The 24,532-nt window shown below is 37.5% G+C and overlaps 1 protein-coding gene across 3 annotated transcripts in view; it reads right to left on the reverse strand.

Annotated features, from left to right (window-relative positions):
• The window catches only part of dscama (Down syndrome cell adhesion molecule a), a 200,470-nt gene that overhangs the window by 30,323 nt on the left and 145,615 nt on the right, over window positions 1–24,532 (reverse strand). For all 3 annotated transcript variants that reach the window (XM_057820053.1, XM_057820055.1, XM_057820054.1), the window contains exons 12-18: window positions 11,225–11,421; window positions 10,902–10,998; window positions 8,069–8,197; window positions 3,889–4,056; window positions 3,306–3,376; window positions 1,734–1,977; window positions 1,300–1,446 (exon numbers count right to left, since the gene is read on the reverse strand). In XM_057820053.1, the coding sequence (XP_057676036.1) occupies window positions 1,300–1,446; window positions 1,734–1,977; window positions 3,306–3,376; window positions 3,889–4,056; window positions 8,069–8,197; window positions 10,902–10,998; window positions 11,225–11,421 (1,053 nt within the window). The remainder of the gene's footprint in view (window positions 1–1,299; window positions 1,447–1,733; window positions 1,978–3,305; window positions 3,377–3,888; window positions 4,057–8,068; window positions 8,198–10,901; window positions 10,999–11,224; window positions 11,422–24,532) is intronic.

Below are 24,532 nucleotides of genomic sequence, written 5' to 3' on the forward strand. Positions count from 1 at the left end.
CCTGACTTTTAATCATTCAGTTGGTTTCAGAAATGGCTCATAAGAAAGCTAAGACCCTCCCAAATAATGTTGAATGTACAAAAATATATTTGTTTCACTGAAAAAAGATTTATCATTTAATGAAGACACAAAGGCCAACTTTTGGCAAGACAAAAGTTTTGTCACCTACAGAAAGTAGTGTGAGAACTGAACAAAAAATATACTTCAAATACAAAAATATGTTACATAACATAAGCAAATTAAGTAGTGGTGCTGTAAGATCCAGATTTAATATTTTGTATGACTTCCATGGGCTTCAGCAAGGATTCATACAATTGATTGATGAAGTCATCAGGAACATCAAAGAAAGCGGTCTTGCATGTCTCCCAGAGTTCATCAACATTCTTGGGTTTCGTCTTCCATGCTTCCTCTTTCATCCTACCCCAGACATGCTCAATAATGTTCATGTGTGGTGACTGGGCTGGCCAGTCTTGGAGGATCTTGATCTTCTTTGCCTTGAGGAACTTTGAGGTAGAGATTGCGATGGAACACCATCCTGCTGCAGAATTTGTTACTTTTTATGGTTAGGAACGTAAGAGGCAGCTAAGATTTGTTGATATTTCAGATTATTTATGTTGCCTTAAAAGTCAGGTTATTAGCAATTGTTTCTATGAAATGGATAAGCGACAAGACTTTTGTCAGGGACTGTATATTATATATAAACATGCTCTACAGGAGCAATGAGCATCCCAGAAGTGACATCTTTTTAGGAAATGACAATCGGGATGCTGCTAAAAAGAAAAGTAAATGCACGTGTTTTTTTTTTTTTTTTTTTTAAATTCTTAAAATTATGCTTTATTTGATTTATGGTGACTGTCATGAAGAGTCAACTTAAAAACGTCCACCTAAAATGTAAAATAGATAAATAAATAAATAAATAAAAGCACACCATGTGCATCGTAAAACCAAATAGATCAACACAGAGTGACCCGAAATCTGCATAAAGAGATCCACAAATGCCGCAAAATCAACAGGAAGTGACCCGTAATTTCCTGTAAATCAACACGAGAAGTTCAAAAACCAATGAGAAAATCAATAACATAAATAAATAAGATAGCCTGAGATGGCACAAGATGTTTTTCAGACATCTAAGGGTCTATGTAAACCGAATAAGTAATTAAACACCATGATGGCAATATTTTCAAAATCTGATTTCCACCATTCAAAATGGCATGTTTACATATAACATCTAATGCTTTATGAAATAGATATATGACAATGACAAGTTAAAATGAGTGTGTACAGTAGGCTATACCGTACCTCCATCGGGCAGATTAGCCCAGTAGATAACCCTGAAGCCTAGAAGGTTGCCATTAAGAGCATCTTTAGGAGGTGTCAGCCAAGATAGGGAGATGACTTCTGGAAATGTAGCTATGGCTTGGACGTGCTCTGGAGGACGACTCGGCACTGCGAATGGAAAACGAGGTGATAGGAATATTTCACAACCCGAGGAGGACACTCGGAGATTGAAAAGACACACGCAGTTCTCCATTGTCACCACTAGGTTGTAATGTAACCTCACAATTAAGGAGGCGCCGTACTCATCGCTCCTTTCTTGACACATTAAATGTGATTAATTAACATAAAGTTGTTCTTGTTGTCATTTTATTAGTAGAATTATTATTTTTAAATAGCCAATTTACATTGTCTTCTGCGTGTAAAAGCCATTTGATGTCAATGATGAAGCTTCTTACCATCCTCCAGTGTGGTAGCAGCAACTTCTGTGGATGATGGCCCGGTGCCTGCACTGTTACTGGCTTGCACCACAACACCATATTGGGTGAACTTCTTGAGATTGTCCAGTATCAAGTTTTCAGCATTGTCCCCCGTTGTCTCGACACTGATCACGCTGAATTGATAGTTTCCTCCTGAGCTGTACTCTCTGTAACCCACTTGATAGCCTTTGATTGCACCATTCTGGAGGTGTTTTTTAGGTGCCTAGCAGAGAAGAAAGAGAAGCTATTGGATACAGTGTAGTATTTTGACTAAACATTAAAAACAACAACTTGTCCACAATACTAAGGAGTAAATATTTTCAATACTATTAATTTAGACTAGGGCTGTGAAAAGATTAAAAATTTTAATCGAGTTAATTCCAGCTGAAAAATTAATTAATCGTAATTAATCGCAATTCAAACCATCTATAAAATATGCCATATTTTTCTGTAAATTAATGTTGGAATGGAAAGATAAGACACAAGACGGATGTATACATTCAACATATGGTACATAAGTACTGTATTAGTTTATTATAACAATAAATCAACAAGATGGCATTAACATTATTAACATTCTCTTAAAGCGATCCATTGATAGAAAGACTTGTAGTTCTTAAAAGATAAATGTTAGTACAAGTTATAGAAATTTTATATCAAAACCCCTCTTAATGTTTTCGTTTTATTAAAAATTGTAAAATTTTCAATTAAAAAATATACTAATAGCTCGCCATTGTTGACGTCAATAATTACACCATGCTCACTCATGGTGATGAAAGCCATAAAATCAGTTGGACTCAAGCGCCAGCAGAGGGGGCCAAACACCAAAAAACAAGTAACAAGCGGACATTACACTCTGCTGTCATTTTAATCTGTTTGAGCGGGGCATATGCGTTAATTGCGTCCAATATTTTAACGTGATTAATTTTAAAAAATTGATTACCGTCCGTTAACGCGATAATTTTGACAGCCCTAATTTAGACCAAATTTAAACTTGAATTTTCTGCTTTATTACCAAAATTTCTGCTCACGACTTCTGTTTTACACGTTTTCTAAGCAAAACATCAATGGCGCTGGAGTGACATTACTCATAAAAATCCCTCAAAAACGACAATTTGGAAATACTGCATCCATCTGCCATCATTGTGACAAGGAGGACAAGAAATGGCTAAGAGTCGCCTCAACCAAAATATTTTTGTGTTCTATTGATTTAATGGCAGTGGATGGAAACACAATCAGGGCATCCAGTGCCTGCCCATCAACACAGTTGATGTTAGTAGGTTGCTTTCCTTATGGAGATGCGTGTGTGGCTGCATGGCTGGTTTTTGTTTAAGTTGCAGTCATTTTTTTTTCGGGATGACAGCACTGTACAAGCCCTCTTTCACCGCAGACAGACAAATTCTTGTGAATTATAGTGTAGATTGCGCAGTGTAGGAGACAGATATTTTCTAACTAAGAGAGATCCATGGTGATGACGCACAATAATAACAACATTTGTGTGGCGGATACTAAAGTTGTCATTGTTTCAAAGTAAACACAATATTAATTTACCCTCCAGGAAACTTTGATGCTCTGAGAGGAGAGGGCTTCCAGCTGCACATCTTGAGGTGGTCCATCAGGGGCTAAAAACAGATTTACAAGACTTTTATTTCATCAACAGGCCGTCTGCATTGACAAATATGACCAAGTGTGTCTGGACCTGCACACATTTGATGGGTGTATTTTAAAAGGAATTGCTTGCGTTATGAGTGGAAGTGCTCCACAGGGAAGATGAATAGATAGGGGGCTAATTTGCAGAAAGGGGTCCAAACTGACTCTATTGACCATTGTGTGACATTTACTACCGAGGCCACTAATTGAAAAGTTCTGCTTTTAGTGCAGGGTCAGCGTGTGTTCAATAATGCAACAGAGCCAATTGGGCTGATGTCACCGTGATGTTAATGAATTGACCTCGTCAGCGGCGAACCTCCTTTCTCGTCTTCTCTTTCACTTTCTGCTTGTGTCTGAATCTTACTGTTGATTTTTTTTTCTTCAATCATAAATCGCTTACAATAACCTTAATACATTGTATGTTGCATGTGGAATAAATTGTAGGTTCTATCAACAAAGAGAGAGCAACCGTGCAACATTTTACCTGCTTCATCGGTGGTAATAGTGAGTTCATTACTGGCCTCGCTCTTTCCAATGAGGTTCTTGGCAAACATGCGGATATTGTAGGTGGAGGAAGGGTGCAGGTCAATGATTGTGGCCTGGTTGAGCTGAGGTGAGACATCTTTGGTCTTCTGAGCTGTATCCCAGGAGGCTGTAAGAGGGGAGAGGGTTCAGTTTATGGGGGTCGCTGAACTCAAGTCAGAGGTTAAGTGAAATGAACGAATCAGGACAGCTTGGATTAGTGCCAGGACAAAGTGAGAGCAAGGATAATTAATCACCAAGCACACATTGAGAACTTAGTGTGGTGCAATATGATCTTATTTAATAGTAGGGATATGACAATTAAAAGTGTGAAATTTCCGATTCTTAGAATATTCGCGATTCGGCCGTGGAAGATTTGAGAACGATTCACAAATATCCAAATTACGATTATTTAACCATGCCAAGTAAACTAAAACACAGTCAGCACTGTCTTCAGGGCGCTATGCTTCCGAAATACAAAACAGCAACAACTATGGCTGACCTAACCAACCAACTTCTTGGAGAGATCAGACCCGCTCCCAACAATTTAAAAGTGTAGAATTATTTTGGATTCGACTTGAAAATCTTCTTCTATAAAATACCCCAAGATTCCCACTTCTAATGACAATATATTGAAAAGGTGATATAATCGCAATTATTAGTAGCCCATAAAGTTATCGATGTTCTCCCACAAAGAATTGATGTATCGTTTTAAAAATGTGACATGGTTTAACAAAAAAATGAACCAAGAGGTTCTACCTAAATCTTCAATTAGAATAGCGTCTTCGTTAACTCACTGGGTGCCATTCACGGCGCTACACTGCAGAAACACACCTCTTTAAAACAAGTTAAATTTCATTTCATTTCATTTCATTCATTTATTTCAGGCCTTGATTCCTTGTCAAGACAGCAAATATATACAGCTCATAGAATCATGTAACAAAAAAGAGCAGCAAAACTAAGTAACATTGGAACATCAACTACTTGCCTGAAAAGGAGTGGGAAGAAGAAAATTTATTTAATCCCACCCCTATTCTCATCTGATTAAGAACAAAAAAAATTCTTGCTACTTCCTTCCATAAATGTAGGCCACCAAAAACATCAGTCCAAACAGTTTTGCACATATACATTTTTGTAACAAATTTTGTCCCTTGTGATGAAGTTACCACCCAAAACAAAAACAATTTCATACCAACATGGTAAATGAAAGTAAAACCATACCAACAATGGTAAAGGCCACACAAATTTCCTTGTTTTCAATGTAAATCTATTAGAAATAAGTGAAATTATCTGTCAGTGCTGAACGCACATTTTACTCAGATTTATTGAATTAAGAAAAATAGCTAGCTGAAAATAAGCTTAAAAGACTTAGTTTAAGCAATAAATTAGTATATTTAATCTTGTCTAAAAGCTTGCTCGTCAGATATGTTCTTAATTCAAGAGTAGATATTGTTCAAAACATTATTTGAAAACTATTTTTCTTGATTTAGGTGAAAAATGACCAAGTTTTAGATGTGTGGGCTTAATAAGAACAAATAGTAATATTTGCTTAAAGTGCCTGTGACACAAAAAGCATGTTTATCTCATATTACACGCGGTATTTTATGCTCCTGAATGAAATGGACCGCTTGGATGTGTGTGGAAGCGATCGATGTATTTATTCAATTTGTTGAAGCCCGCGCTAGGAAAATGAGAGACTTCCGGCCACTGTCTTGGATTGAGGAAGAAGGCGAATGTGACGTCAGTGGACTAATCATTTGATAATACAGCTCCAGAAGGGTTGCTGATTTGCAGATAAATTAGTTTATTTTTTGAGTCACACCAGCCCAATGCTGCAGGCTTTTGTTGCTACAGGAGGGAGAGTGGTGTGAGGCTTTTTGGATTTCCAAAAGATCCTTGTTTACCTCCAAGAATGGGCAAAACAAGTCTGACAATCAACAGACCATTGGACAGATGACTAAGTAAACTACGTGTTTTATGTTATGTCATGGGATCATGGCAAACATTTTAATCAGGAGGTGGCTTGCATTTTGTGGGTGAGAATGCTCCCTGTCCACCAAGAAGGCCACTCGTTCGACGACCTGAGGCTTGTCGCACACCACGGTCGCTGGCCGATGAGCGTCTGTGCTCAGGCAGCGCCCTGCTCTCGTCTCCGGCTCTTGATTGTGTCCAGAATTCCACCCCCCTCAGTACTCTCCGCGTGCCCACCGAGAAAGCACTATCCTCGGCTTGGGCTCGGGCGGCCACACACGCCGACATTGGCCGGTTTGTCCACCGAGAATGCCCCATTTTCGTTCATTCCCCTCTGCGTCCCGGCGACCAGCACTGCCTGCCTGCCAGGGCCGCAGCAGAACGGCGAGCCGAAACTTGCTCGCCGCTGGGGGCTGGCCGATCGGTAAAGATAATCAACCCTGCCACCGTGTGTGACAGGAGTCAGGAGAGTTTTGTGTGATTTTTCCTTTTCGAAAGGCGAGGAAAAGGCTTGGAAGAGCCGCTCGGTTCAGCTTAGCTTGTCGCTCTCACGCCTCCTGTTTTGTTTACACTCTTTCCTCCATCTCCGAAGCCGGGGCAGGGAAATGACAAAAGCCAAACTAACTCCGAAGGCATAAAATACCGTTTGGGAGGTTTAAGAAGTGGGCAGTTTTGACCATTATGTAGTAATTTAGCCCTGTCGACTTGAATAAATGCACTTTTACTACTTCATACTCCATTGAGCACAAGACTGTTATTTGCCATGAGCATACAATTTATTTAGCAATTGGGGAAAAATACTTAGATAAAATGAATGTCCTGTAAAAATATTGGAGTAGAGATAAAAACAATGATGACATTTTGCGGCTCTCTGTCACATTTTCCTCGTTCTGAATCTTCCCCATTGAGCTGAATTCTTGAAATCGTTACTCTGCCGACATCATCACCCAGCTGGAGGCGGGGCTTAATGGCAGATTAAAAGACTCATTTCTCCTCATCTGTGCTTTGCCAGATTGTTGTATATAGTCGAATTGTCTCAAAATACGATTTTAATTCATGTAATAATGTTTTCTTTCTTTCTTCTTATTTCTTATTTTTTTTAATCGCGTCACACGCACTTTAAAACTAGTTAAAATCCCTTGTTTTCAGTGTAAATCTACTAGAAATAAGTGAAATTATCTGCCAGTGCATAAAGTAAAATTCACTCATTTAGATTTTTTTAATTAAGAAAAATAGCTAGCTGAAAATGAGATTAACAGGTTTATTTTAAGCAATACATTAGTATAATAAATCTTGAAAAAAAGCTTGTTTGTCAGAAGTGTTCTTTATTCAAGAATAGATATTGTTCAAATCATTATTTGAAAGCAATTTAGGTGAAACATGACCAACTTTTAGATGTATGGGCTTAATAAGAACAAATAGTAATATTAATTTACAGTAGTTGGAATAATCTGACGCTTTAATCTGTTAACTAGTCTTTAACACTCAAAACAAAATGGAGAAAATTATTTGACTAGATTTAAGAAAAATAATCTGATTAAGATGTTATACATTTGCAGTGTAGACATCCAATTCATTTTGACTGTAATAGACGTCTAGCGTCGTCAATGGCACTGAAACCAGAGCATTCACGGCCAGTCCTTCCTATTCATTTGGGGACATTCTTCTTTCCTTTTCAGTAATCCAAAATCAACAGGAAGTGACCTGTAAATGCCCCCAAATCAACAGGAAGTGACCAGTAACTGCCCCGAAATGAAAAGTAAGTGACCAAAAAAATCCATTAGAAATGACCTGAAATGCCCAAAACTTAACTTATTTCATAGCATTGGCTGACACTTATGGCCATAGGCGTCCAATCCGTTTGAAGTGGGAGGGTGGCAGCGAATGATCGATCATTCGCTTTCACCCTCCCACTTCAAATGGATTGGATGTCTACTAGTAATAAACTTGTTACAATTCACAACATAAAGATGAAAAAGAGCTTTGTTCTGTTTATTAGTTGTTTTGCAGAATATCCTAGAAATATTTCCTGACCCATTAATCGATAATTGTTGTATCGCCATATCGTGAGATCATCGTTATCCTGAGCCTAGTATCGCAAATCATATTGTATCGTAAGCTACCTACTCAGAGGTTTCCGCCCCTATTCAATAGCAGACAGTTTCCTCTACCTGATTTGTTTTTGCTCTCAATATCAAAGCCTGTGATTGGGCTGTTGCCATCAAAACCCATAGTCCAACGCAGGGCAATAGTTCTGTCCTTCACTTCTCTGATTTCCACCTCGGGCGGATCAGGAGGCTCTGCAAAGAGGAAAGTTAGTCAGGTATTTTTTTTTCCTTATGGCAATACAGAATATGATGACAACATAATACTGTACAAAGTGACGACTAATATCAGTAAAGCTTACCACAAAATAGCTAAATTCAGTTTTGACTGTGATACAATGTCCAAAAGAAGCCTTAACAAAAAGATGAGAAGTAAACTCTCATTCAAAGCAATGAGACATCAGTGTAATGTCAATCTGAATACTGCATATGCAATATTTGTACTGTTCCATTAAAGCATTTTTGCACCATTACATTAATATCTATGCACAAACGTTCATCTGCACTAACATATCAAGTGAACCATCCGCCTCCTAGTCAGTGTTCTGTAAAAATTGTACTATACGCACTGTTATACAGTGGTATGAAAAAGTATCTCAACTTTTTGAAACTTCTCACTTTTCTGCATAAAATCACCATCAAATGTGATCTGATCTTTGTCAAAATCACACGGATGAAAAAGAGTGTCTGTTTTAACTAAAACCACCCTAACATTTTATGGGTTTCAATATTTCAATGAGGATAGTATGCAAACAATGGCAGAAGGGGGGAAAATAAGTAAGTGAACCATCATTTTTAATATTTTGTGCCCCCCGTCCTCCTTTGGCAGCAATAACTTCATCCAAACGCTTCCTGTAGCTGCAGATCAGTCTGGCACATTGATTATCTAAACAAATTCAGCTGATTGCCGATATCTAAAGCCAATTTTTTTAGCCGATATTTGAAGCCGATATACTGTATTGGCGCGAATATAAGACGGCCCTGATTATAAGACAACCCCCTCTTTTTCAAGACTCAAGTTTGAAAAAAGACTTTTTGAACACGAAACTAATTTTTATACAGAAAATAATTACAGTACATCTGAAGCAAATGATTATAACAATATATTTTAGAGAAAAAGCATGTTATTTTGCCTCATTCAAATCTTAACATCTGAACATTTAAATATGTAAACTAAAGTGCAATCACAATCGTAAATGAATGGCTTCTGGTTTTTGAAATGTAAATAAACCAATCTATTGTGATAAAACAACAAAATTGCAATAACTGCATTAACCATCAAAGTGAAGTCTAACTGTAACTGTAGTCTTGAAGCAAATCTTAATAAGGGAAAACATTGCAATAAAATAATGCAAACTGGTTAAACTTGAGAGTAGCTGAGATCTGTCATGACAGAACATCGCTTCAATGATATCTGGCGCCATCTAGCGTCGTGAATGGGTATAATGTTTAGACCACGAATATAAGGCGACCCCCACTTTTTCTTTTCTTCTCATTTCAATGCAAAAAACACTGTCTTATATTCGGGCCAATACGGTATTTTTTTTTTTTTTTTTTCAAGCATATAGATGATGAACGGCAATTAAAAAAATGCTTCAACAGCTTCAAATTTACAATGATGACCTGAGACTTAAAAGATTAATTCAGTCTAATGCTACCAAAGCAACGAACGCAACACTTCTTTTTATGATTAAACACACTAAGCAAGAACAGTATATCATTTTCAAATAATTAAACCCACCAGCACGTCGCAACGAATTGTAAACAAGTGAGAGTGAGAATTTAAGAGGATGCTTGCCATGCTAAAGCTAAATCTAAGCTATATTTAGAGCTTAAGGACCACTCAGTAAACACCTTTAAAGGCTAAAGCAACACTGCATATTTTCTCATGCAAGATAAAAAAAGAATCTTACAATATTTACAAAACAGGCAAGCCTCAAGCTTTCTGTAGCAGCCTGACCAGGGTCTTTCTGGGGTCCTACTATCATCAGTCAGCGGTAGCTACAGTTGTCAGCACAGATGCCAGATCAAAAATCCTATTTTATCGGCTTATTTTCTTTGTTATTTGACCGATAGCCGGTGTTGAAAAAAAAAGTCCAAATACCGACCCAATATATTGGTTGACCTCTAATTGCTGTATTCTAAAGTCGGATTAAGAGTGTTTACATACGCCTTTTAATCATTTTAAAGGTTGTTGTTAAACAATTAGCCGGCAAAAAAAATACAGGGTGACTCAAAACAACGGGAAACTTTTTAAATAATCCAATAAAACAAAGAGTGGTGGAAGAGAATTTATTTTATTTATAGTAATTGAAACCATAACACATGCCATTTAAGAAACAATAATGGGTTTTTCTTTATTTTCTTAATTTTTCTGCACGAATGCATTCTTGAAATCCTAAATGATTCATCATCTGAGTTGAAATACTATAATTTCATCCTGAATTCACCATGGTTACTAAAGTGTTTACTTGCTCAAGGTCACTGTCTCGCAGTGCTGCCATTTGCTGAAGTCTGCCAATATGCAAAAATTCCCTCTTTTTTAAACAGTGGTCAACAGCAGATTTCAAGAATGCATTCATGCAGGAGGATGCCATTTAAATGATGTCATGTTTAAATAAAATTTAAATGACATTTCTTAAGGTGTTAATTATTGTGAATGAAATATTTTCGTCTATCACTTTTGGTTTTGTTGGATTGTTAAAAAGCTTCTGATTTTTGGGTCCCTCTGTATATTCCTGCACATGACAACTAAGAATTTGTATAGAAATTCTTAGAAACTCTGGAATGGAACATTTTCATTTTCATTATTTCCTATCCTAAAAATGGTTTTAAAATTTTTGTAAATTGGTGCTGGAGTGAGGTCTCATATTTTTAGCATAAACAGAAGTGGTTATACCTTGTACTGTGAGCTGTATGATGCCTCGGTCTTCACCAAAGGAGTTAATGGCATGGCAGGAGAAAAAGCCTGAGTCTTCCCTTACTGTAGGCATAATCTGAATATAGCATGAAAATAATTTTGTCAGATAACTGTTGATACAATGTAATATTTCTTAAATGTTGTCACTGGTTCACGTTAGTGTCAATTTCTTAGAGCTTTTACTTCGACTGCGGTTCCCAATTTACAGTATATTGGCAGGTTTGACGCTTCAAATTTAGCTAAGTGATCAATACTAAACCACTGGTGATGAGTAACTATAAACTTGCAAAGTAGACTCATACCTGCAATGTTGAGATGACTTCATCTCCGACCTCCTTGACAGTAACCACATAGCGACTGGTCTCAGGGTTGATGATACGTTCCTCTTTGTCCCAGCGTACCATGATGGGCTTCTCACCATGAGCAGTGCAGCTCATTTTCTTCTCTTCACCTTGTGTGGCCAGTGTCGTGTTGGGGTAAGAAGTAATCATGGCAGGAACTAATTCATAAAAAACAGAGACAAAAAACACACAAAAAAAATTATTACAAGTTGCTACATTGTAATGTCGATCAGACCAGTATTGATAATCAACGTAGCCCTATCAATTGTACATATACATCTGTATAAAACTGACTCTGACTTGAAATAGACAAAGTGGTACTTTGAGGGGGTGCATACTTTTTCTGCTATACGGTACGTCATTGTAGGAATCCTTTGACTAAAAGCATCCCACCAAACTCCACCCATGTTTTTCTGTGCAACACCAGGCCCAATTCTTTGACCAATTCATGCTGTTCCGTCTCCAAAATGTCCCAAAAACGTTTTGTTTTTCTCCGAAAATGTGTCATTTTACCAAAAACCGAAACATTTTAAAAGCTTTTTTATCATTCACATCATTCACATTTCAAAAAACTTGCAAAATTAAGGTGTTTTTGGGAAAAAATATAACTTTCCATCAAAATTTGACAAAACCTCCACATTTGTTTTAACAACGCATTCATCCCCCACTAAAAACCCTCCGCACCCAAAATTTTTGCATTCACACCCATCCATTTTGAACTTGGATCCACAAAAACAAAAGTGTCTATTGTTAGTCATTATTTTTTTTCCCAAAAAATGAACACGAAGTGACCTGAAAACAATAAGAAATAACCTGTAATCAACAGGAAAAGCAAGGAAAAAAAAAAAAAGAAAGAAAAAAAAAAGTGACACAGAACTGCTTACGCCACATGCTTTGTTTTAAAAAACTACTAAAGACACATTTTGAAAACTTCCAGAATAAATGTTCGGATTTTATTAGCAAATTTAAAAGTTAGGGTTTTAACTATATAACAGCCACAATAAATACAAACTTGTTAATAATATCTTAATGATCCAGAAATGCAAAAAAATAAACCATTTGCCACCCAACATTGTCTGTCTAAATTAATTAAATATAACTGAAAAAATGTCTTACCCCGGTAACACACCCGAAAAGTGAACGTCGCGTCAACGATCCCGCCGCGATAACGCAGTGAAACGCGGCCGTTAAAGTCAATCAGCCAATGCACAACAGTCGCAGTGCGGCCGCGTGTTGGACGCGTCCCAGAAGCGCTCATCGCGTCACACGCGAAAAGAACAGCGGAGTTTGTTATTTGACGCGAGACGCGTCCCCCCTGCGTCAATACTACTAGGTAGGATCGGGCAGGCCGGAAGTCACTCGTGTAAAAATACGGTGGATCCGGTCAATTTTCAAAATAATATGCAATCATAACTTACTATATAAATAAAATAAATTGAAATGAGCTAAAACACCTCTAATTAATACTAATTAATACAAATAATACACAAATCCTGTGACACAATTAAATTTATTAATTTCTGCGTGGTGCTTTAATTTGAGAAAAAACATCAATAAAGCTTAGAAAAATGTTCATAAGAAAAAAAAATAATTGAGGCATTTAATTGGTAAAATACATGTTAAAATCTTTGTCATTGGGATTGCTTTTTGCTTTAGCACATGACTTCTTTTTTCTTCTTTCTTTCAAAAAGAAAGCTGGCCAATACGTGGGGTCTGAAAGGCAAAGTGTTGTTTTTTTATTACTTTTAAATACCTGCTATTCTCGCGCGATCTTGCAATCCTTGCGTGAACCGATCAAGCCGCTCCATAGACGCGCTGCTCGTGAAACGCGTCCTATGGAAATTGACGCCGAGCGTCACTGGTGCGTTATCGCGGCAGGATCGTTGACGCGACGTTGACGTTTCTAGTGTGTTACCGGCGTTAGTCAGGGAGTAACAAAAATAAACAAAAATGGAGCCTTCCTTGAGTAAAACACTACTGCTTTAGTCCACAAGCACAGCCAAACTCATCAAAACAAAGAAAGCTACAGTGACTTCTGCTGGCCGAAAATAAACTTCTAATACCCCACTCTTTTGAAGGGGGCGGAGGAAGCGGCATGTTGTTGACATGTTGTATTTCTATCTGTGAGTGTGTGTGTGTGTGTGGATGGGTGGGTGCAAGTCATCAGCCAGTCAGGCGTGCGTTTGAGGGAAAAAAATGGACTCACATTCAGCAAGTGAAAAGGGATAAATGCAAGTCTGAATATTATGAAAATAATTCACTTAATAATGGTTGGGTCACTTCTATCCTTACAACATACGGGAAGACAATATAAATCACCTATATGACAGAACCCATTATATAATGCAAATAAGGTTGCTTAAAAGTTGGTGTGGACAATTAGAGCATCCTGAAAAGTTGGTAGTGTTAGGTCCCTACCGTCCCTATACAAACCTACGCCCTTACATGTTAGTAAACAATAGGAAATTGAAAGATTTGGAGTAATAAAATCAGTTTTTACATATTTTAACCATTTTTATTGTAATGAAGCTAAAATTGTCGCTTGCCTTATAATAGGAATTGAATGTAACAAGAAGTGTTAGCATGTATCTTGTATGTGTGACGCCTAAAATGTACCTTAACCTCTAAAGACATCACACCAAATACACGCTGGTGATATCTTGCACAAAACATAGCAGCTCTTGGCCCCTTGATACAATGTGCGCGCACGCACAAATATACACATACGCTCACAACACACACACACTCTCACAAACAGCCGCATGTAAAGCGTGATTCCATTGATGTGATGAGGAGTGTCAGGCAAGAGGTTGCAAACATTTAAGCCTCATCTCTTATTTACTCTACAGCCATTTGGGGCTCGTCTACAGAAAAGAACGCTGATTTATTTTGCATGACAAGTATAAATTTTTTGTGAGGCACATTCAGAAAAAAAAAGAAGGAAAAATATAACAGCTAAGGTGCTATGTAAACGTTATCATTTTGAGCACTGCTCCTCTCATTTTGCCACGTAAGTGGCTGAGCGGAAGCACTTGGCGATGTTGTTGACACTCCCGGCAGTCTGGAACACCGCATGAGGTGACAAACAGCAACGATGGAAGTAGCTGAGATGTGTAGTGGAAAGAAGACGCCTGAACTGTAAATATCAAATGGATTTCAGAATCCAGGATGTAGCGGAAAAATCTATTAAATTTGCATGACATTTTCAATTCCTTTTAAATAGTAGGACTACAGAGACTGGGTATTATACTTGGGGCTGTTTGAAAATGAGAGCTATTACATAAGACTAGATTGATGAAAAGGGCTATTCAAATTTCAATTTGTGTTCTTATTGATAATTAATCATATTAAACTATGCGATGAAACTGATCATATTAATGATTTTCCTTGTCTATCCTGGTGTGTTCTTTTCACAAGAGGTGGGTAGAATAGCCACAAATTTTATTCAAGTAAGAGTATAGTTACTTTTTTATTACTAAAGTAGAAGTAGTCACAAAAAAATGTAATCAAGTACAAGTAAAATAGTATTGGGCGAAAAGAATACTGAAGTAAGGAGTAACACAGAGTAACTGCTTAGGATGCTTGATTTCATTTTTTTTTTTTTTATCTATATGAACTATTACTATTATAATTATTATATTTAATATTTTCATTACACTTTTAAGATGAAGACTATACCTATTACACTGCTGACAAAAAGTATTGGAACCCCTGCAATTTTTTCAGACAATGCTCAATTAATCCCAGAAAAAGATTGCAATTAAAAAATGCTTTGGTAGTAATATCTTCATTTATTTTGCTTGCAATGAAAAAAACACAAATGATAATGGAAAAAAATTAAATCATTATCATTTTACACAAATCTAAAAAAATGGGCCAGACTAAAGTATTGGCACCCTTTGAAAAATCATGCAATCCTTCTTTAATTTGTGTAATTAACAACACCTGTGTTACTTACCTGTGGCACATAAAAGGTGGTGGCAATAACTAAATCACACTTGCAGCCAGTTAAAATGGATTAAAGTTGACTCAACCTGTGTCCTTCTGTATACCACATTGAGCATGGAGAAAAGAAAGAAGACCAAAGAACTGTCTGAGGACTTGAGAAGCAAAATTATGAGGAAGCATTGGCAATCTCAAGGCTTCAAGTCCATCTCCAAAGAACTGAATGTTCCTGTGTCTACTGTGAGCAGTGTCATCAATAAGTGTAAAGCCCATGGCACTGTGGCTAACCTCCCTAGATGTGGACGGAGAAGAAAAATTGACAGGAGATTTCAATGAAACATTGTAAGGATGGTGGATAAAGAACCTTGACTAACATCCAAACAAGTTCAAGCTGTCCTGAAGTCCAAGGGTACAACAGTGTCAACCCATACTATCCGTCGGCGTCTGAATGAAAAGGGACTCTATGGTAGGATACCCAGAAAGACCCCACTTCTGACCCAGCGACATAAAAAATCCAGGCTAGAGTTTGCCAAAATTTACCTGTGAAAGCCAAAAACGTTTTGTAAAAATGTTCTCAGGTCAGATGAGACAAAAGTAGAGCTTTTTGGGAAAAGGCATCAAAAGAGTTTATAGGAAAAAAAACGAGGCCTTCAAAGAAAAGACCACGGTCCCCACAGTCAAACATGGCGGAGGTTCCCTGATGTTTTGGGGTTGCTTTGCTTACTCTGGCACTGGACTGCTTGACAATGCGCATGACATTATGAAGTCTGAAGACTACCAACAAAATTTTCAGCGTAATGTAGGGCCCAGTGTGAGAAAGCTGGGTCTACGTAGCTACCAAGTTTCAGGAAAATCTGTTTACGAATGACGGCGGAGTACGACTTCAAAGTTAGTGTCCACAAGAGGAACAACAACAACGTGAGGGGTGACTTGACAGGGCTTCAGCACGGAAAAACAATTCGAGTAAAGGGTATTTACAATGAAACCTATACAAAAACAAAACAAAACAAAAACACACACACAATGTGCAAACCTTTTTTAGTTTACACTTACATTGTGAATTAGTGGCAAGCATCCTGTTTCTTCAGAGCAACCCAGGGGGCAGTGATGATACGCTAAGCGTGTAGGGGATTGTAGTAGAGAGTGTACTTGCTCATAGGCTAGTTCCATAAGACAAAAACCCCTTCACCCGCCTTCTTCTCTCTTCCCATGCTTCCTTTCACCTGGCCAGGTTACCATGCCAACCAGCATAGGGCAGTCTCTCTCCTCTGCTCTTCTCTCATCCCTCCCATCCTCTCTCCCTGCTCTTAGAAAAAGGACTTTTTCCAATAGCCAATAGAACATGGGCCCGGCATTGATTTTCCCCAGCATAATGATGATTACACAAGCACGGCCTGAATGGTGCAGTGCAGGACTAATGCAAAATGTGTGTGAATTGTGATTAAATGTTTTGCAGCCATATTGGTGTACATTCACCTAACTGGATATACACAATTCTATTTTATCAATAGTATATCCTCAGGGTATGAAAAGGGTCCTTAGGTCTCCTATTTATGTTACTGTAAATTTAATAAATCATGCAATCATTTATGCATAGTTAAATAGTCACTTAGACTATAAGATCATGGATATGTTACCATAATAATGCAATTGTTTTTAAAAAGCGCATGATTATTCAAATGCTTTATTTTAGTCTTGAGGATCTATAATTTAGAACATCGACTTTAAAGTGCCTATTAGAGCAAAAAGCATGTTAATTTCATATTTCATGCGGTATTTAATGCTGCTGAATAAAATGGACCGCTTGGATGTGTGTGTGTGTGTGGAAGCGATCGCTTTATATATTCAATCTTTTGAATCCCGCGACATGAAAATGAATGACTTCCTGGATTGAGGAAGAGAGTGGATGTGACGTCACCCGGGTCAGCATCTCAAAATACAGCATTGCTTTATAGCATATATATGAACTGCGGATTCAGTTGATTTTCCGGATTAATTTGTTTATTTTTCGCATCATGCCAGCCAAATGTGCTGCAGGTTTTTTATTATTGCACCAGGCAGAGGCGTGGCCGATCGGTGAAGACAATCAATCCCGCCGCCGTGTGATATGAATCGGGTTAGTTTTGTGTGATTTTTCGCTTTCCAAAGGCGAGAATAAGACTTGGAAATGTTGCTCGGTTCGGGTTAGCATGTTGGCATGTTAGTTGTCACGCCTCCTGTTTTGTTTACGCTCTTTCTTCCGACTCTGAAGCCGGGGCAGGGAAATGAAGAAAGCCGAACTAACTCCGGTGGCATAAAATACCGTGCAAGAAATCAACGATTTTGACCACTGTCGTACTGAATAAATGCATTTTTAATATTTCCTATTCCATTTAGCACAAGACTGTTATTTGTCATGACCATACCATTTATTTAGCAATTGGGGAAAAATACTCAGATTTAAAGAATATCCTGTAAAATTTTTGGAGTGTTTTAATAGAGAGATTGAAACAATGACGTTTTGCTGCTCTCTTCATCGCATTTTCCTTGTTCTAAATCTTCCCCCTCAATGGGCTAAATTCTCAATCAGATGAAATCGTGACCCTGCTGATGTCATCCTCCAGCTGGGGACGCTGGAGCGCTATAATGACAGGCGGGGCTAATAGGCAGATTAAAAGAGTGATTTCTCGTCATCTGCGCTTTGCCAAATTGTTGTATATAGTCGAATCATCTCAAAATATGTTTATAATTCACATAATAATGCTATTTAGGATTTTTTAATGCTGTCACAGGCACTTAAATATCTGTGAGTGAAAGTGGCATTCACTTTGACACATTTACTTTATGTTTAGAAGGAATTTTGACAGGAAGATTTTCCGGTAATGACTTTTTAACCGATATTCCATCTGCAAAATCCGATACCGATATCAAACCGACACGGATATATGCAGTCCTGGACTTAACATATCATGGCTATTTGTATTGTGACGCCCCATTCAATGCTTTAATAATGATAAATGTAACAACGTTAAGGTTTTCCAACTAAACATTCTGTGAAAAATAAAAAGGCAGAAGGCTTCTACATTCACTTTGAAGGCAACATGCATATCGGCCCCAAACCGATAATGAAAAACCAATATCGATATTATCCGATATCATTTTAAAATGCTTTTATATGACGATATTATTAGCTAACCGATAATATCGGACAGCTCTAGTTGACAGTTCCAATTGGAGTTCATAATGAGTCATAAAATGGGAGTCTTTAAAAACATACAGTACTGTATGTAACGCAATTAAGAACAGATTCTCATTTGCACTTCAGATAATATTAACCAAGAACAATATTAGCTTTAAATTTCTTTCAGTAATAATGTTGTCTTCATTAGTGTATGAACTGCACAGGACCGTGTTACTGGCTGCCTAGCAGGCCAATGTTGGCCACAGGGCACTCTGGCTCAACAGAGAGGCAGGCGAGAGACGACGAGCATAGCTCCATGCCCTGCAGGCACTTGGTAAGTGGGTGCTGAGGATGAGCCAGCCAAGATGGGGGGTTTGGGGTAAAGGAGAGCGCAACGGCAATTGCACAGAGATGAGTAGTTCACTGGGCGCCTGCAATGTACTGAAATAATTCCCTTAGCTGCACGATTGGCTTGGACATGAAGCACAAGATCAAATGTATGCCTCTAGACTGGGTGGGTCACTTTGCTAGAGTAAGAGGGGGCTTGTGGTGGATGCAGATGAGTAACGAAGATGAAAGAGATACTGATCAAGGAGAGCGAGGGGACTTCCTTATGTTTGTTTGAAGGGTGCTGTTCAGTGACCAAAAGGCCATTTACCACTTCTCATACACACCTCATTATGTCCTCTCCCCTCATTGCAGTGTCTCGTGACATTATGATGCCTAATTGGCTTGATTGGTCTTAATTGGCAATGATAAACACTGAGTGGCTGTTGACTGACTCTGATAGCATCCGCTGTGGATTGGTAATGAATTGACTGAATTGCATCTGTTTTGGAGTTAAGGATGCTTGACGGGTAAGCACATAAAAATCATTTGCTTCCACCTGCATTTGGTAATGGATTATTAGTTACATAAGAAGCTGTTTCATACTTGGAAGAGAAAAATAAACACAAGCAGGCTAGTGCAGTAAGTGCAGCCAGACTTTACCGCCGTTAGTGCAGTAGTGGTGTCAAAGCAGAATGATGCATGGTGTATTATGATGAGACATTAGCCTAAGAACAAGCACTCATAACAATGAAAGTGCCAAGCTAGGATATTACAATAGCTGCAATTCATTTACTAGGAGGAGAAAAGTGGACCCTTTCTAAACCACTGCATCAACTGCTGGCCCATTATTCTCTCATGATGGCTTCAGTGTTTCTGTATACCTTTACGTTATGGTTTTGTTATTCATATTTACAACCCTCTGTGCAAAAATGTAAGCCTCTCTATGAGTGCCTTGTTTGTTCACCTGTGTCTCATGACCTTCACCCAATTTTTCTGTACATCTCAATGAATATCATTAAAATATGCTATCTTCACTGTTTGTGTTCTGAAGACAAAAGCCACACTTGCATAGCCAATAATACAAAGCGAAGATCATACTATCCGTCGCGTGAGTGCTTTAGCATGCGTCAGCTTGTGTGCCTCCCTAATTGGCCTCCTAAGCCTCTTAAGTAGCTGCTCAAATGGTGTCGGCTGTCCTGGATAAACAACATAAAAACAGCATGTGCAGGCTATAACAGCGCCAATATTGCAGACTGTTATAGTAACACACAGTGAGGACCACTAGCTGAAAAGTGTCTCAATTAAGCAACAAAGATGACTTTAAGGTAGTGTTTGCCAACATTTTTTTCATGTTATGGATTGATTTAATGTCAGGCAATATTTTCACCGATCAGCCTTTTAGGTGTTGTGGATGATTCCAATAAAATAAAATGATATGAGCAACACAGAAATGGATTATTTTTTTTCTTCTTCTGTCTCCTTACTGAGCTTTTATCCACTTTACAAATTATCTTTCCAAAGGCGCCTTCTTTTCCCTACTTTTGCAAACTTTAGCAAAGGTTTAACATTTGCGTTAATGCGTGTGACCGTGATCTCAGAACTATGAGGCAGACGTGCTAACCACTGCTCCCCCGTGCCACACCCAGTTGTTTTAATTAGTAATATTTGAAATATTATGCTTATCATTTGTGGAACGTGTCCCAAACATGCAGATACAAGTCACCATTACATATTATGGTAGAAGGAAAAATTTGTGAATCACATAAATTTTGACATCATAATCGAGCACATTCATATCCTAGCGTGAACTTTTTCTTTCTTTCTTTCTTTCTTTCTTTCTTTCTTTCTTTCTTTCTTTCTTTCTTTCTTTCTTTTACTTATTTTTACTTTTTAAATAAATTTTACTTGACAGTGATTACTGTGATTATGCCAAGTAATGTTAAAAAAAAAAAAAATTTAAATTTTACTTGACAGTGATTACTGTGATTATGCCAAGTAATGTTAAAAAAAAATAAAATAAAATAAAATATATATATATATATATATATATATATATATATACTGTATATATATACAGTATATTAATAATTAAGCCCCTAGTTTATTAGTCTATTACCTTTTATTGGCAAATTTGCAGAGATGGGTAAAGCAGCCAAAAATTTTACTCAAGAGTAGCGTTACTTTAAAATAATATTACTCAAGTAAAAGTAGTCATTCATAAAAATGTACTCGAGCACAAGTAAAAAGTATTTGGTGAAAACAATACTCAAGTAATAAGTAACATTGTGAGAAATTGCTTACTATCTTTGATTTTTAAATTTTTTTTAACAATGGTATTTCTTTCTCAGCACAGTTATCTATATAAACTGTTATTAATATACTGTACAGTAACCTATTACATAACTACATTAAACCAGAGAAATACAAAAAAAAAAAAAAAAAAAAAAATCGAATTCCGGCGAGTGAGTAAAATCTACAGAAATGAAGCATTATTCGTCCAAAGAGCATGAGTGACCTCTAGTGGAGGAAACATATTTCCCATTTAAAGGATAATATCACCGGTTTTCTGTGGTGAATCAGTGCTAAATAAAAACTGGGATAGAGGCAGTGGTGGAATGTAACAAAATAAAATTATTTCCTTACTGGGCTCATAGACTTCATAATGATATTGACAAGTCATATTCGTCATACACTGCGCCTCGCCTTCAAGTAGGGGGCCAGCCCACATCAAGAGGAGTTATTCTCAAACATGCACACAGTCATCTAATGCCGTATTTAGGTTGAGGAAGTACGAAAGCTGTGCCGCATACAAACAGGAAGGATTGTCTCAGGAGTGATTTGTTCGAGGATTCAAGGTAATTATTATATTTTTCGTATAATGGATGCATTTTGAAACATTGTGAATAAATCAATGGGAGAAATTAGTAGCTTTACCATTGGGGTCATAGTTCGCAATATTTACGTAAAATATCTGGTAACTACCCTTTTTTTTTTTTTTTGCTTTTAACCAAGAATCGAGACTGTTTTACGTCCATATCTATAAAGAATTCAGGGATTTAAGCATTTATTCACAAGAATTTTCAACGCAAAAAGCTCTTTGTTGTACTAAGGGGGCCGCCACATTAGCTGACAGACTAGCATCACATTCGACATATTTATGTAAAATAAATGCTAACTGCCTGTTTTTTTGTTGTTGCTTTTATCAAGAATCAATACTGTTTTACGTCCATATCTATAAAGAATTCAGGGATTTAAGCATTTAGTTGCTGTCGCGTGATGGGGCGGCGTAGGGTCGGTTGCCAAGGGGCTTACACTCACAAGGGATTCACATGATTACTGGTTTCTAGATCACATTGGTGATTTGTGTACACTCCACCCCTCCCAATCACTTATTCTATAGAGTCCCCCACCCCCCAACCCTTCTTTCCCTGGTCAACAGGCCCCCACACGGTATCAACCGGAAATACATCTAGCTGACGATAGCACCAACATATTCATAGTTAGTGTAGGCGTACAATGTATTTCTTGTTTGTTTTCTTTCTTTCGTGTTTCTTTTCTTTTCTTCTGTTCCCCCATAATCCCATCCTGTTCGCTGCTTTGTCATAATAAACGAGGTATGTTGAATGATCACAATGGGAGTATGTCATACTCTGAATGTGAAGCATTAAAACTGTTCAGACCAATCGGACACATAGACTTCCATGCTCCGTGTCAAACAGCTGAACAGCACAGGTTTAAAAAAAAAAAGGAAAAAAAAAAAGGATATTGCAATTCAGAGGCAAAAAAAGGTTTAAAAGATTCATTGTACATGTAAATTTACTGTAAATGATACTGGCATGAATAAATAATGACTGTGTGCGTCTTAAGATGGGTCATGACAAAAAATGCCATGCCAGCTTGTTGTTGTTGTTTGTTTGAGGCTGGAAGAAAGAGAGAGGAGCTCAGCAGGGAATACTCTGTTGCGGCTTGATAAGAGCCACAGGGGCATCAGCTTCATCTAGTTGTGGTTGATGGAAATGAGCGCCAAGCCTCGGTGGACTGGTTTAGAATCACACATTCACACGTACACAAATACTGTAAATCAACAGCCTTGTCACTTAACTTCAATCAATCAGACTCGCAGCATATTACAAAAAATATGTTTTTTAACTGTGGATTAATAAATGTCATTGATTTCATAATATTTGTATGAACCATTAACATTGTAGTACAAAAAAATACAAATTATCAAATACAGTAGTATTTAGCCTATTTGTGTTTTGTAATTGTGCGACTTATAATTGTGATGTGACATGGGGGGTATCAGTCATTGTCCGTTAGTAGATTGATTTTCAATTAGCTCATGAAGATGCCTTTTAAACGTTAATAATAAGACAAAAAACCCTACAACCTCAGATACAGTACTACATTGTATATACAGTAACATAAAACGTCAGGACAGGCATAACCAACCCTACTTTTTACTTCATCGCTTATATTTTCTACATGCCAGACCTTGGCAGCATGCAAAATTCAGGGCTTAATGGAGGGGAGCTAAATCCTTGTCCTTGTAGTAGATAAATGCTGTATTTTCTCTATGAAATGTGTTTCTGTACCCGTTTCTTCGTGCGATTCATTGACAGCAAGGCCTGACAGTCTTAAAAAAAAAAGACTTTACTCTCCCAACTTTAAAGTTATTAATAACTTTCTCAAATTTTGATTAAGTCCGCAGCTCAGTATGATGAGTTCTTTAAAAAAATACTGTTGATTTGTCTCACACAAAGACACACACAAGGAGGATTGTCCGATAATTACATTTTAACCGATAATCGATATTGTCCAAATCCAAAAATCCAATACCAAACTGATACTGATATATGCGGTCATGGAGTTAACATATTATGACTAATTGTATTGCGATGCCCCAATGGATACTTTAACAATGATAAATGTAACAACTTCAAGGTTTTCCAGTAAACAGTCTGTGGAAAAAAAAGAGAAAAAGTGCTAGTATACTGTTCAAATCAAAATCGTGCAAACATCAGTTTTGTGGATCAATTGCAAGTGCAACGTGCCAATAAGGCACTGCCATATCACATATGCCTTACACAGAGCTTTTGGTTCAAAATAACAACAAAGGCACAAAGCTTCAGAACAGTGAATAAAGTATGTAATGACTTTATAATTCGTTATTTTTCAATCATTTATTGTTTATTTAATTTTTGCACCATGAGTGCAAATAGTCTGCTCACATACAGTGGCATGAAAAAGTATCTGAACCTTTTGGAATTTCTCACAATGCAATTTACAATTTCTGCATAAAATAATAATCAAATGTGATCTGATCTTTGTCAAAATCACACAGATGAAAATACAGTGTCTGCTTTAACTAAAGCCACCCAAACATTTATAGGTTTTCATATTTTAATGAGGATAGCATGCAAACTAAGACAGAAGGGGGAAAATAAGTATGTGAACCCTCTGCCTAAGGAGACGTAAAGAGCAATTGAAACCATTTTTTACCAAACAATTTAAGTCAGGTGTGTGCCCAATCACTGATGAGTGGTTTAAAGATGCCCTGCCCACTATAAAACGCACAACTTGTAAGAAATGTCTTGATGAGAAGCATTGTCTGATGTGCATCATGACTCGGTCTAAAGAGCTGTCTGAAGACCTGCGATCAAGGATTGTTGATTTGTATAAAGCTGGGAAAGGATACAAAACCATGTCTAAAAGTCTGGATGTTCATCAATTGAGAGTCAGAGAAGTGCTCTGCAAATGGAGATAATTTGGCACTGTTGCTTCTCTCCCAAGAGTGGCCGTCCACCAAAGATGACGCCAAGAGTTCAGCGCAG

This window comes from Corythoichthys intestinalis, chromosome 18 (genome assembly GCF_030265065.1).
Source record: "Corythoichthys intestinalis isolate RoL2023-P3 chromosome 18, ASM3026506v1, whole genome shotgun sequence".
Classification (NCBI taxonomy): domain Eukaryota; kingdom Metazoa; phylum Chordata; class Actinopteri; order Syngnathiformes; family Syngnathidae; genus Corythoichthys; species Corythoichthys intestinalis.